Genomic DNA, 12,904 nt, shown 5'->3' on the forward strand with positions numbered 1-12,904 from the left:
CCATTAAAAACCCAATCAGAAAAGAATGTGCATGTGATATGCAGAACACATTTATTGCTTTTTAGATCACATTTGATTCCAAACAGGGTCGACCCTGACTATAGACCATGAGGGCAACAACTATGGGTAGCAAAAGCCCTAAGAGCACCATCAACCAGTGTCGTTGTAGCTTTGGTAGGGTGAGTTTGTGAACACCATTCTTTTTTTACAATTACCTCTCTTGATTCTGCCCTCGCTAAGCAATTGAAAGAACGTTGACGAATGACGGACTCGAACGAATTTGGACTAATCCTCCACTCGCTCTTCTCAAATCTTGACTCTCACTTGGAACCCCTAATCACACAGTTGAAGCGTGGATTTCACCTTCTTCATCTGCACAAGTAAGGTTTTTTGTTCATGGGCTTTAATCGAACTTTGATTTGTAGTTGGTTTATATTTCCTTATGCTTATTCCTTTCTACACTACGCAATTATCCGATTTTGCTTCCAATGCTTGAGGCCTTCTGAGTCCGCCTTCCGGTGGCTGACTTCGACTCTTCAAGGACCAGCAGAGTCTATCCCCGACATGATACATGATATATGATACGAGTTCTATGTGAATCATTATTTTATTTGTTAATTGTTATGTTAATTTTTTAGTTTCGCGGTTCCCGGTGTTTTTTCTAAGTTCAGTAACACTGATTTAGTGATTTAGTTTGGTGGTTTTTATAAAACTTCGGATAGATTTTGAAGTTTAGGAATTAGAGATTATGGAAACTGAAAAACCATAACATAACAAACATGGTCTACCATCTAAATAAAGCTAAAAACCCTCTAACTTCCAGATTAACAAATTTAAATACCAAATTATTTGTTATATTAAAAAATTTGTTTGGTAGTTTAAATGATTTTTGAAGTCTTGGAGATGAGAAAAGAAAATGCCATATAGTTAAATATTGCCTCATCTACAACATTATACAAAAGGGTACTCTAGCTTACAATCTCATAGAATCCAATCCCAATAATCTATAAACGTACCACAAGGGTGGTGCCTGATTGGTTTGAGCTTGGCTCCAAAGGTCAAAAGTACCTGGAGGTCCCAGGTTCAAGTCCAAGGAGGAATAAAAATCCCCTTGTGGCCACGGAGATTCAAATGCGATGACTCCGGGGTATCTGCAAAGCAGATGGTCGTCCTGGGATTAGTCAGCTCGCATAGCGGATTGGATATCCAGATTAATCAAAAAAATCTATAAACGAAAATCAGGAACTTTGGAGTTGGTATTTGAATTGTGCTAGCATACTTTTATTGGTAATGACAAAGAAGATGGGTTTAGTAATAAACAAACCACATCAAGAAATTCCGCAATTATAGTCCTAGTTAAACCGATGAGACTCGCATTCCCGCTGGTAGCATAGAATTACACCCCCAGTTGAAAAAGATAATTACTATCTTACATTACACATTAAAATAGACACTTAGACGGACATAATGTAAACTTTTTCAAGTTCGCCCATTAGATATGCAAATATTTAGCTTAGAAAGTCCGCTTGTGCCACTTATGAGCAATTCTCAAGATATGATCTATAGAAATTATCTACAGCACGTTCGGACCCTACTAAAAAACATATTACGTATTCAATAAACCTTTAAGCGTTGTATAAATAGATGCAATATTGATGGTCCTATTGGAATTATTTCTAAAAGTTAAATCGTGATGTGACTTGTTTAGGCATCAAGATAACCTTTTTTCTACAAGTCGTTATTGAATTTGATTCTCCAAACTTCAATGATTTGTTCTTAATCAAACAAAACACTTGGATGGAAGGCAAATGAATCATTGCTACTAAAATCCTATGGAAGAATGGTATAAATTAGGAAGAAAGGAGGTAGGGGAGAAACTGGAAATGGCTTTTATAATACTCCATATGGTACGTTACAAATATTAGGGGGCATTTTTTTGACTTCTCGCCCTGAACATCAGGAACCCCAGGACCGACCCTGATTCCAAAAGTAATTCCTGATTTACAAATATCACATGTGATGTTGTGAACAAAAATACTAATTTTCTAGTTAAATTTACTATCAACAATATGACATGTGATATTTAGACGGAAACTAGTGAAATTTTTGAAAAAGAAAGTCGATTGATTATTATATGATTTTTAACGAAAATTATAAAGACAAATGTCAACAAAAAAAAAGTCTTGAATATAAAATTAAATGATGGTTATTTTGGGACTAGATAACTCTCCTGTAGAAACAAATGACTTGTATAACCTTATTTATTTATTTTTAATTTTTTAAGGCATTTATTTTTTACATGTATGCACTTATTTTGGGATTGGATATCCAAATCCGAACCCGTGATCTTGAAGAAGAAGAAAAAGTTGCATATCAAATTGTTCGGTTCAAAATTATTGTTGATGAGATGAACAAGATCGGTCCTCTTAAAACTAAAAGTCTTACTTGATAACTTTACTGTAAGAATGTCAGCTTTTGCGACGCCATGTTTCAGGTACAAACCATAGTGACGACATGTCATCACTAAACCTTTTGTGACGATAAATGAACTTTTAGCAACAATTAAAGTCAACGTTAAAACCTTTTTTCTTGTGTTATGTTAACAGTTTGTGGTAAAGATGGTGACTATTGACGGGTCGTTGTGAAACGGGCTTCACTATAGAAGGGAAGGAGTGGGTAGAGAAGTCAGGGAGCTGGGAGGGGAAAAGATCTCACTTGTGAATCGGTTGCTCCCTTCGTTGAAGACGAGGTGCAGGGTGGGGAAGGAAGGGTGCAGATCGTGGAAGGGGAAGAAGATGAAGTTTAAGTGACGATTCTTTTATTGAATTTGACAAAAAAATTTGACCGATAATTTGACAAGGAACCAAAAAGATACAAATATGAATACGTTAATGACCAAAGTTGTAAACAATACAAAATAGGGATGAAAGCAAGCAAAATGTAACCCGGATTAGAACTTTGATTCAATCTTAGAAAAAGTATTACCATTTCTTATCTATTCTATCTTATAAATCAGATTTATCAAAAGTTTTAAAAATAATTTTTAATGCACAAAATACTATACATTTATGCACAAAATCATAAAAACAACTCATAATGCATTAAATACTGCTACTTTTTGCATTCAGTCTTAAAATCTCTAAATTTACAATTAAAATAACACACAGTGCAAGTTACCAATGCACATTATTACTTTTTCTTTTCATGTTCTCAAGATACTTTTGGCATCTTTCACTCATACCTTCATTCTCTCATACTGTTATGTCTTCTCACATCCTCCAATACGAGATTCAAACTGATATTCATCATGAGTTATTAAAAGTTTTCTCATTCATCTCCCATTCAATTGCTCTAAAACTCTCGGTCTCGCTTTCGATCTCTTGATTCTTTGCTCTTGGTGTAAACCAAATACATTTGTGGAGTCGTTTAAATATGTTGAATTTTAAATATATTAGATTTCAAACTGTCATTCAATTTTTTTATCGATAGACTGTGATTGGAACCATAACTCTTATTTATTCAAATTGTATTAATATGTAAAGACCAAGTGCAACTTATAACATCGTTTAATTTTCTCTAATAAAACCAGTGAAACTTCAAAATCGTTAAAACTCACATCTCCCCGTTACATTGCACGGGTACACATCTAGTTATATAATAATAAAAAATTGAAAAGGACCACCATGAATCATGATGTGCATATCAACAAAAACCTGTTGCCACTGTGGGTGTGACGACTTCAATGGCTACACAGTCGTTTTAACTACTAATTTGTCGTCTTGGTTATATAATTGCATCAAGGTGGGAACTTTTGCATAACCCCATCTGCATAATTCAAACGAACGCCACCGCTGATATGTTGACAATTCTCGAGAACTGCCGTATATCTCCACCGCCGGCCACCGTCGGGGAGAGATCGCTGCCACTTACTTTCTTCGACACAATATGGCTAATCTTCTCCCCCATCCACCAGGTTTTCTTTTACGAGTTCCCTCACTCTAAACAACATTTCATCCAAACAATCGTTCCCAAAATCAAACACTCGTTGTCAATCACTCTTCAACACTTTTTCCCATTTGCAAGCAACTTAATTGTGTTCCCTAAGCCAAATCATTCAACTGTTGCTAGAAACCCCGAGATTCGCCATCTAGAGGGTGACTCAGTTGCGGTTACCTTCGCTGAGTGTGATCTAGATTTCAACGATCTTACGGGAAATCATCCTCGTAACTGTAACAAGTTTTATCCGCTCGTGCCGCTGTTACCACCTTCGACAAAAGTATCCGATTATGTTTCCATCCCACTTTTTTCCGTGCAAGTGACACTTTTCGAAAACTCTGGCGTCTCAATTGGGCTCACCAACCACCACACCCTTTGTGATGCGAGCACAAGGTTCAATTTCCTCAAGGCATGGACTTCGATCGCTAGAAATGGTTCGGATGAGTTGTTCTTAGCTAGTGGATCTTTGCCGTTTTACGATAGAGTGATCAAATACCCAACCACCTTAGATGAAATCCATTTGAATCAACCGGGGATCGAAACTATCAAAGAAGGATACCAACCTCCTCAGCTCGATAGCCACACAGACAGAGTTCGAGCCACAGTTGTCTTGACCCAAGCACATATCAATCGATTGAAGAAATGGGTACGGATCCAACAGCCAACTCTGGAGTACGTGTCATCATTTTCTGTGGCGTGTGCTTTTGTATGGAGTTGCACAGCCAAATCACTTGCACATATTGGAGACAAGAAAGGTGATGATGATATTGAAATGTTTGTTTGTGCTGTAGATTGGAGGTCACGGTTCGACCCACCGATTCCTCAAACTTATTTCGGCAATTGTGTCGGGCCATGTATCACACCAACAACAAAAAGCACACTGTTAGCAGGCGAAAAGGGGTTTCTTGTTGCTGCTGAATTATTTGGAAAGGCTCTAAGTGAAACGATCAAGAATAAAGATGGAATGCTGAAAGAAGCAGAAACATGGCTTAAGAGGGTCAGTGCACCAGTGCCATCACTTTCGGTTTCCGGAACACCAAAGATCAAGATCTACGATGTCGATTTTGGATGGGGGAAGCCAAGAAAGCACGAGACCATTTCGTTAGATTACAATCGTTCCATTTCCGTTAACGCATGCAAAGAATCAACGACTGATATCGAAATCGGATTGTCTTTTCCTGCTAAACAAATGGATGCGTTTATTACTGTCTTCGAACGCGAATTAGAGACCACATGTTCTGAGCAAGAATAAGTCGATTGTCGAAAGACTCTTTGTCATCTTTAAGTATGATGTTCATCGTTTGTTTCTTTTCTTGATGTCAAATCTTGGGAATTCGTATGCGAATTGAATATGTTATCAATAAAGTTCGCTTTCTCTCATTGTAACAAAATTGAGTTTATAGGACACCTCCAATCTCTAAGTGTCATAATAGACCGCTTTATAAGACTTAATTTATAGGACCAAAATATAAAGTGTCATATCTAAAGGTGTTGTAATAAGTTTATATGACGTTTTTAGGCATCTTAACAAGTTTTTTAGGATATCTTTAATACAAAGTGTCACATTAACAACTTTATAGGACACTTTTGAGAAAGTGTCCTATAAACTCATTTTTTATAGGACACTTGTTTTTATAGGACAATTTTTCGAATAGTATCCTATAAAGTTGATAATGAGATCCTTTATATTAAAAATGTCCTAAAAAACTTATTACGACGTCAAAAAATGTCATATAAACTTATTACAACATCTTTAGATAGGACTCTTTATTTTTTTGGTTCTATAAACTAAGTCCTATAAAGAGGTCTATTAAGACACTTAGAATTTGAGATTGTCTTATAAACCCGATTTTAAAGTATCTTATCAACTTAAATTTATTATCAGCGGAGTTCACACTCTTGATATAAATACATCATCAATCTTTGGTCAAAATTGTGGACGGGCGGATCAACACAGTGTATACGGTGGCATGGACCAGCACTTCGTACTTTATGTTTCCCTTGTAACGGAAAAAATTTACGTCTCTAAATGATATATAATACCATAATATTTAGATGTAGACCCCTATATTGATTGAAATTAAGTTATCAACTAAAGTTTGATTCTTTTTTATATATATTAAATGATTGTTTTGAAAAAAAAGTCTAGAAAAGTCGTATAGACTTTCTTTACAGATGCTTAAAAACCCGACCAATTAGATAAACTCAATCTGGAAAATTCTAAAAAAAACCAACCGAACGCATGATTAATCAAAAAATTAGCCAACCCAACTCTATTGGGTAGGAATTGGGTCAGGCCCAATACAACCCGATAACCCGTGCATGTCCTATACTCCTAAACTCCCATAGTCATGTTTCATAGTTTCAGTCTCACTGAGCAGCAAAGCAACGCAGCCGCACAAAGCTTTCGACTCGCATACACTTTGATTCACAACCTCAAAGGTTTCGATTCACAGCATGGCTACTAATGCTACCTCAAACACCCGACTAACCCGATCAACCCGAATGGGTTGGCTTAACTGGGTTGGGTTGGGTTGGGTTGGGTTAGGTTGAAAATTTTTAAACGTCAACATTAGATAGAGTTGTTAAAATGCCTCTAAACCGATCAACCTAATCCATGAACATGTCTAAACTTCTTTGTTGTGCAGTTGGTGTGACCACTAGATTAGGTTGGGTCTTCAGTCATATATGTCTGCATAGAATTAAAGGATGTACTTGATTGATTGAGTGGATGAGGAAAGGCACATGATGTGGAAAGATTCCTAGGACAGAAAAAGAATGCCATAGAATTAATTATACTTTTTAGTCTATGTGGTTGTCATTCATTGTTAACTTCGATTTTTTTATGAATTAATTAAAGTTCTGGTTATTATAGTTGTGTCATTTTGTTTCACTTTTGGTCTTCGGACTAACTTCTGTTAAATAGGTTCGTTAACTCAATACGATATTTTGGTCTTTCTAGTATTTCTTTTTTAGTGGGTGACCAAAGCTGTAATTATATAAAAACCTAAAAAAAAAATTGTCTCATTTTATTAGGAGATTATATTGGATCCAATCTTAGTCGCTTTAATTCTACAGGTTTAAATTGTCTTCTATCATAGGGTGTTACATACAGTGTCTAATTGCACATTCTCACTTTCTACAAAAACGCTAGTTTGAGTCTAAAAGTTTTAAAATCAACACCTAAATCTCTTGAACTTATGCTCTGGTATTAAGTTGTAACACCCTCAAATTTGGAAAGAGCGACTAATTTAAAATTTTCGATAATATATCAATTAATTAATGAGCTTCTTTCTAATAGTCAGTACATGCTTATAAAGACAATCTAAGATTTAACATTAACAAACAATAATATAAACCTTACACCAAGTCTAGATTAGAGGCGGGTGTTACTAAAATCCAACAACGGTCGCTATCTCTATGGAAGACATTCGGGAATAGCTAAATCCTTCTCGTGAATCTAACTAGCATTATATTATTCACGGTGTCTCTAGTAACATTCTCAAACAAGAACTTGATGCACATGTCGACAAATAAAAACGTTAGGCTTAACGTCTACTGAATTCAAACAGCTTTCACCTTTAATATAAAACGGTAAAAGTGCAAAGATACTACTTGAATCACAATTTCCAAAATGAAGTGTAGTTGATACAAAAGCAACATCTTCTCCAAAACCACCATTTTCGTGATGAAAAATAAGTGACCAAGACATCCATTTTAACATGAAATCATACCCCATACTCACCAACAATATGAATGAAGTTTATTACTCAAATATTGAAATTATGGATAAAATTCTATTAAATATACCAAAATCATAAGTTATGAATACCCTCCATGCCCAAAATAACACAGAAAACATGGATAATACATTTTCCAAAATAACAGCTTTCGGTGACGGTGACCCGTATCCATCGAATATGACAAACAAAAAAGCAAGCCACATAACAATGTTAATGAGACCATTACGAATCAATGATCATCAAGTTCAACCAGTCATGGACTATATCTTGCATAGGGACCCACGATAATTCAAGATATGCTCGTTTACTAGAAATTATAGCCAATATGTCCTCATGTTCATCAAGTACAACCACCCATGATCTATAGCTTGAGTCTTCCGCTACTACAGATCACACGGTTATCAAGTTTAACAACCCACTATCTATAACCTTGAGTCCTCCGTTAATCCTAAAATAATTCTTATTATACTACAAGGATAATGATCCCATCTTAAAACCAACAAACTTACTTCTATGCCTATGGATCTATTGTGTTACAGTCTAAATTAAATTATTCAAATTGAATGATCAACGCACTCAAAACATGTAATTTCAAATAAATATGTCATAACACATTTAACTCCCAAAGCTCGACATAGAGCAAATTAAAATGAACAAATGTCCCCAAGACTCATCTTTTTAAGTAGTCAAAATAGAGTCAAAAATTTAACAACTAAATTGACTATTCAATAAAACTCAACACAGTCTACAAAACACATTTAACCCATGTTCATACATGGACACATGCTTCAAACATGATTGACCCAATGATAAATACCAATTTTATACATCTTTACACTAGATTTACCCTAAAATTAGTGTTGGCTCAATGCTTCAAAGACCCTATTTAGTTGAAAAGAAATCCATTTTTTTATTCTTGGGGTTTTCACATGGGTTGTGACCATTATTTTGGGTTTTGGTCTCCTTGTGTTCTTTGATAGCATCAAGCAAAAGAAAAAAGAAGCCCAATTAAATTTTGGATTCTTGTGTGGTGTTGGCTGCATCTAAAAAGCCCAAATGGCAGCCCAGTAAAGCAAAGACAAAGGGACGCAAATAAGAAATTGTTCGGTCAGTCGATGTCTTCTCCATACGAACAAAGCGACATGAAATCTCGCTTCAGTCATTGTTTCAATGATGTTTAGAGTCGGGCGGCTTTTCCGGTAGGTTTAGTCGCGCTAAAACCCGCCTTAGACACTGTTTCGATGTTTAATCTCTGATTTGGGCGGCTCTTGTGTGAAAAAAAATTGCACCCAAGTCGCATGCGTCAAAAATTGAGCAACCACATTTTGTTTCGAGCGGTTTCTTCGATAGGGGTATAAATTGGAGTTGCATAACCGTCGTTTGGAGGAACCAATTTTCAAGAATTGATTGAGAATCAAAGGGAGGGCAATAAAAGCCGATTTCCAGATTTTGGGAGTCGATTTTCGAGTAATTTTTAGGGTTGTTCGTCAATTACCCCGCCCCCTTTCATCTATATATATCTGTATATCAAGGGATTTTTTTAGAGAGTAATCTAGGGGTCTCATATATTACTACATGGTATCGGAAATAGTATACACTTTCTGAAAACATGCAACACTGAAAGAAACGAGACCTCATAATTGTCTCACCAAGTAGGGAATTATAAGTTGCAAGCATTCAATAGGTGTGTATGGCTCAACGAGAGCCAGTACCTCATTATGGGGTCGTGCTGCCATGTTACAAGCATTCCCTAGTGTGTACAGCTCACACAAAGCCAGTCACTATTTCGAGATCATGCATCCTTTCCTTAAGTGTGACAAACCAAGCTGACATTCCATACGCCAAACTGTGTACCGTTTGTACAGTTTAAACCAACTGAAAACTTTAAGCATGCTAAAAATGTTAAAAATCCGAAAAACAATTAGCATACATGCTCCACAAAGCTCCATATGCATGTACACATATAACTGATATCATGCATTTGAATCAGTATCATGCATAATATTCACCGCCATAAAATTATAACATGATAAAACAATTTTGTATATATGTGTGCAATCCATTGTAAGTCTCATGAAGACTCACTTGATTATGTAGATCGACTACTGGTAGCTCTCATCCAAAAAATCTACACTTCTTATACCACCATATCCAGTTAATGACTTAATTTCTCTAAAAGTCAACTACCGTCAATATATAATATGCCCTCAAATCTTGAAAGAGTGACAAGGAATAAATTCCTTTCTAAATGTCAATACTTGATTACTTATAAGTGACAACCTAGGATTTAACATCAACAAATAATAATCCAAACCTTACACAAAGTCTAGATTAGGGACGACTCTTGATAAAATCCATTAAATTTCGCTATCTCCAATGTACAGAAGATGACCCAAATAGCTAATTCATTCTCATGCCTCTAACTAGAACTCAACTCATCACAGTGCCGCTAGTACCATTCATTTACGAGGACCTGATGTCCATGCCAACAACTAAATAGAGTTAGGCGTGAGTTCAAACAGTTTTCATCTTTAATATAAAAGGGTAAAACTAAAAATATGTATTTAAATAACAATTTCTCAAATGAAATGTATTAAATATAAAAATAACGTCTTTCCCTAAACCACTATTTTCGTGATGAAAACTCGGTGATTGAATAACCCATTTTAATACGAAAGCCCGATACTCATCCAAACCGTGAATAAAGTTTAAAATTCAATTACTGAAAACATGGACAAAAATCTATTATCCAAAACACCCAAAAGCATGGATAGGATTCAATACTCAAAACCACAAATTATAAATACACTCCATACCTAAAACAACACCGAAAACATGGACAATACACTATTCAAAAACAAAACCTTTCAGTGACGGGGGAGACCCATATTTGTGTTTGCCATAGATCAACGTTACTGAGTTTCTCTCAAGGTGAATAGGCTTCGAATAAGACTCTATCGAGTACCACCGCAAGACCCAAGCTCCATATACTACTCCAACGAGTACCAACACAAGCATTAGGGTGACCATAATTAATACTGGTCTTCTAGATGAGTCTCACCCACAAAGTCAACAATCTTCATATACGACTCATGCGAGTACAATGGCAAGCTTTCCCAATAGTTGACTTGGTGACCATTTACTAGAAACTATAGCGAGAACATTAAAACTTCTCACTTGACAACAAACATCGACTCATTGGTTCTAGAGTCTGGCCCTATTAAGTTCACCTTCGCAATACCAAATGACATCGACAACTCATAAGTCCCAGAGTCTTACTCCACACGAGTCTATCTCCACAATACCAAGAATAAAATCATACGGCTCATATGTCTATGAATCCAATATATTACAGTCTAAACTACATGACTTCAAATGAATAACCAACGAACTCAAAGCAGGTAGTTCTCAAATAAATATACAATAAATGCAATTCACGTCCAAAATACAACATTGAGCAATTTAAATCGAATAAATGTCCCCAAAACTCATTTGAGCCAAAACTTATTTGAGCAAATCCTCTAAAATCAAAGTGTCTGATGACAATTCTCTAATATTATGACACTTTAAATCTTACTTTTACATCACGTAAATAAATAAATGATTTATCGTAACCACCCATTTAAAAATAATTAACTACAATACCAAATCCCAAGTGTATAATTATTTTGGATATTTCATAAAGCCAAATACATTAAAATTATTGAAATCAATTATCAGGTACTTCAGGGCTATAACTATAAATTTTTAGGAACTTTAGGGCTATAACTATAAATTATTGAAACTTAAATATCTGCTGATAATAGTAACAAAATATCAATATATTTAAATAACAAAATAGACTCATCAACATATTGGTTAAGATATGTTAAGGGTCCTTATCCTTAGTATGAATCTTACTCAAGTAGTTCCGACCGTTTTTGTTTATGTTTTTTTTCTAAAAATAAATAAATAAGAAAATGAAATCCGAAAAAGACTACAGTCATTGTTGCACGATTTTTATAACTTTCAAGCTCGAAATCAATCATTTATTGCTCATTTTTCTTCGTTCTTTCTGCACCAGGACATTGTTAATATTTTATCAACATCTTAACATAGAGAACACAAAGTTGCATCAAATTAGAAGTTTCATTTTCTCATTTAAATTTTAGGTTTTCAAATCTGAAAACCCAACAACTTTGGACATTGATCTGGACATAAAAACGTAAATATGAGATATGAGGTTAATAACGTTTGATAGATCTCTAAAAAACGAAGTTAACCATATAAATAACTTGAAGACTGGTTTAGTATATTACCTTCAGTTTGATTTAGCATGTGACCTCAATCTTCAAAAAGCCAAGAAACTCCACTCCTTGCTTCCAGCTACGATTTCTCTCTATAGTAGCTGGTTTTTGGATTTGTTTTGAACCATTAGGATCTTAAATCGGCGCTCTATATTTATATGCCATAGATTTTGGCATATTAGTTGAAAAATCAGACCAATAGAGAGTTAGAACGAGAGGTCACCATTGGATCTTTGATCTCCAAACAGACTTGTTCTTTTAGCCAGATAGGTCCCTCATCTTTTGGGAAGATGACACGCAGCTCCCTAAACTTTCAGGCTATTACACCTGCCCCTCCTAGCTTAATATTTTAACACTTTTGGTCCACATAAACTCAAACTCATTTATTCATTGTTTATCACTTTTGTTGAATGACATAATTGACCCCTCTCAACTCATTTCTTTACATTTTTCTCCCATATAATAAAACTCATTTTACTTTTTTTTTTTGCCTTTATAAATAATTATTTACTCTATTTTAGATTGTTATAGTATATTTTTTTATCATTCTATGTTAAGTACAAACATTGATGAATTGGAATAAGGAAGTCTAAGAGCACCCACATGGGGCTTTCATATGGATTGCAAATTGAATTGCAAATACATTTTTGAAGATGATTGCTGCCATGTAGGATTTTGAATTGCAATATTTGCAATTCCATTTGAAAGCCACGTGGGCACCACTTCCTCTCCAATTTCTTTTTGTTTTTTCTAATTATTTAAATAAATTAATTTTTATAATATTAATATATTTATTAATTAAATTAATTATTCTTATATGAAAATATTCTATGCATGTATATATGTTATTTAAAAAAATATAAATATAATATAACTAAA

The 12,904-nt window shown here is 34.8% G+C and overlaps 1 protein-coding gene across 1 annotated transcript; it reads left to right on the forward strand.

The window, feature by feature from the left end:
• Positions 1–3,787: 3,787 nt before the first annotated feature.
• On the forward strand, positions 3,788–5,373 carry LOC112525305 (malonyl-coenzyme A:anthocyanin 3-O-glucoside-6''-O-malonyltransferase-like; the record flags this gene model as incomplete). The annotated part of the gene is made up of 1 exon (XM_025135381.1): positions 3,788–5,373. A coding segment is annotated over one exon (1,461 nt), but the record flags the coding sequence as incomplete, so codon positions are not given.
• Positions 5,374–12,904: the final 7,531 nt, after the last annotated feature.

The sequence above is a fragment of the Cynara cardunculus genome (genome assembly GCF_001531365.2).
Source record: "Cynara cardunculus var. scolymus isolate 2C chromosome LG 13, CcrdV1, whole genome shotgun sequence".
NCBI lineage: Eukaryota > Viridiplantae > Streptophyta > Magnoliopsida > Asterales > Asteraceae > Cynara > Cynara cardunculus.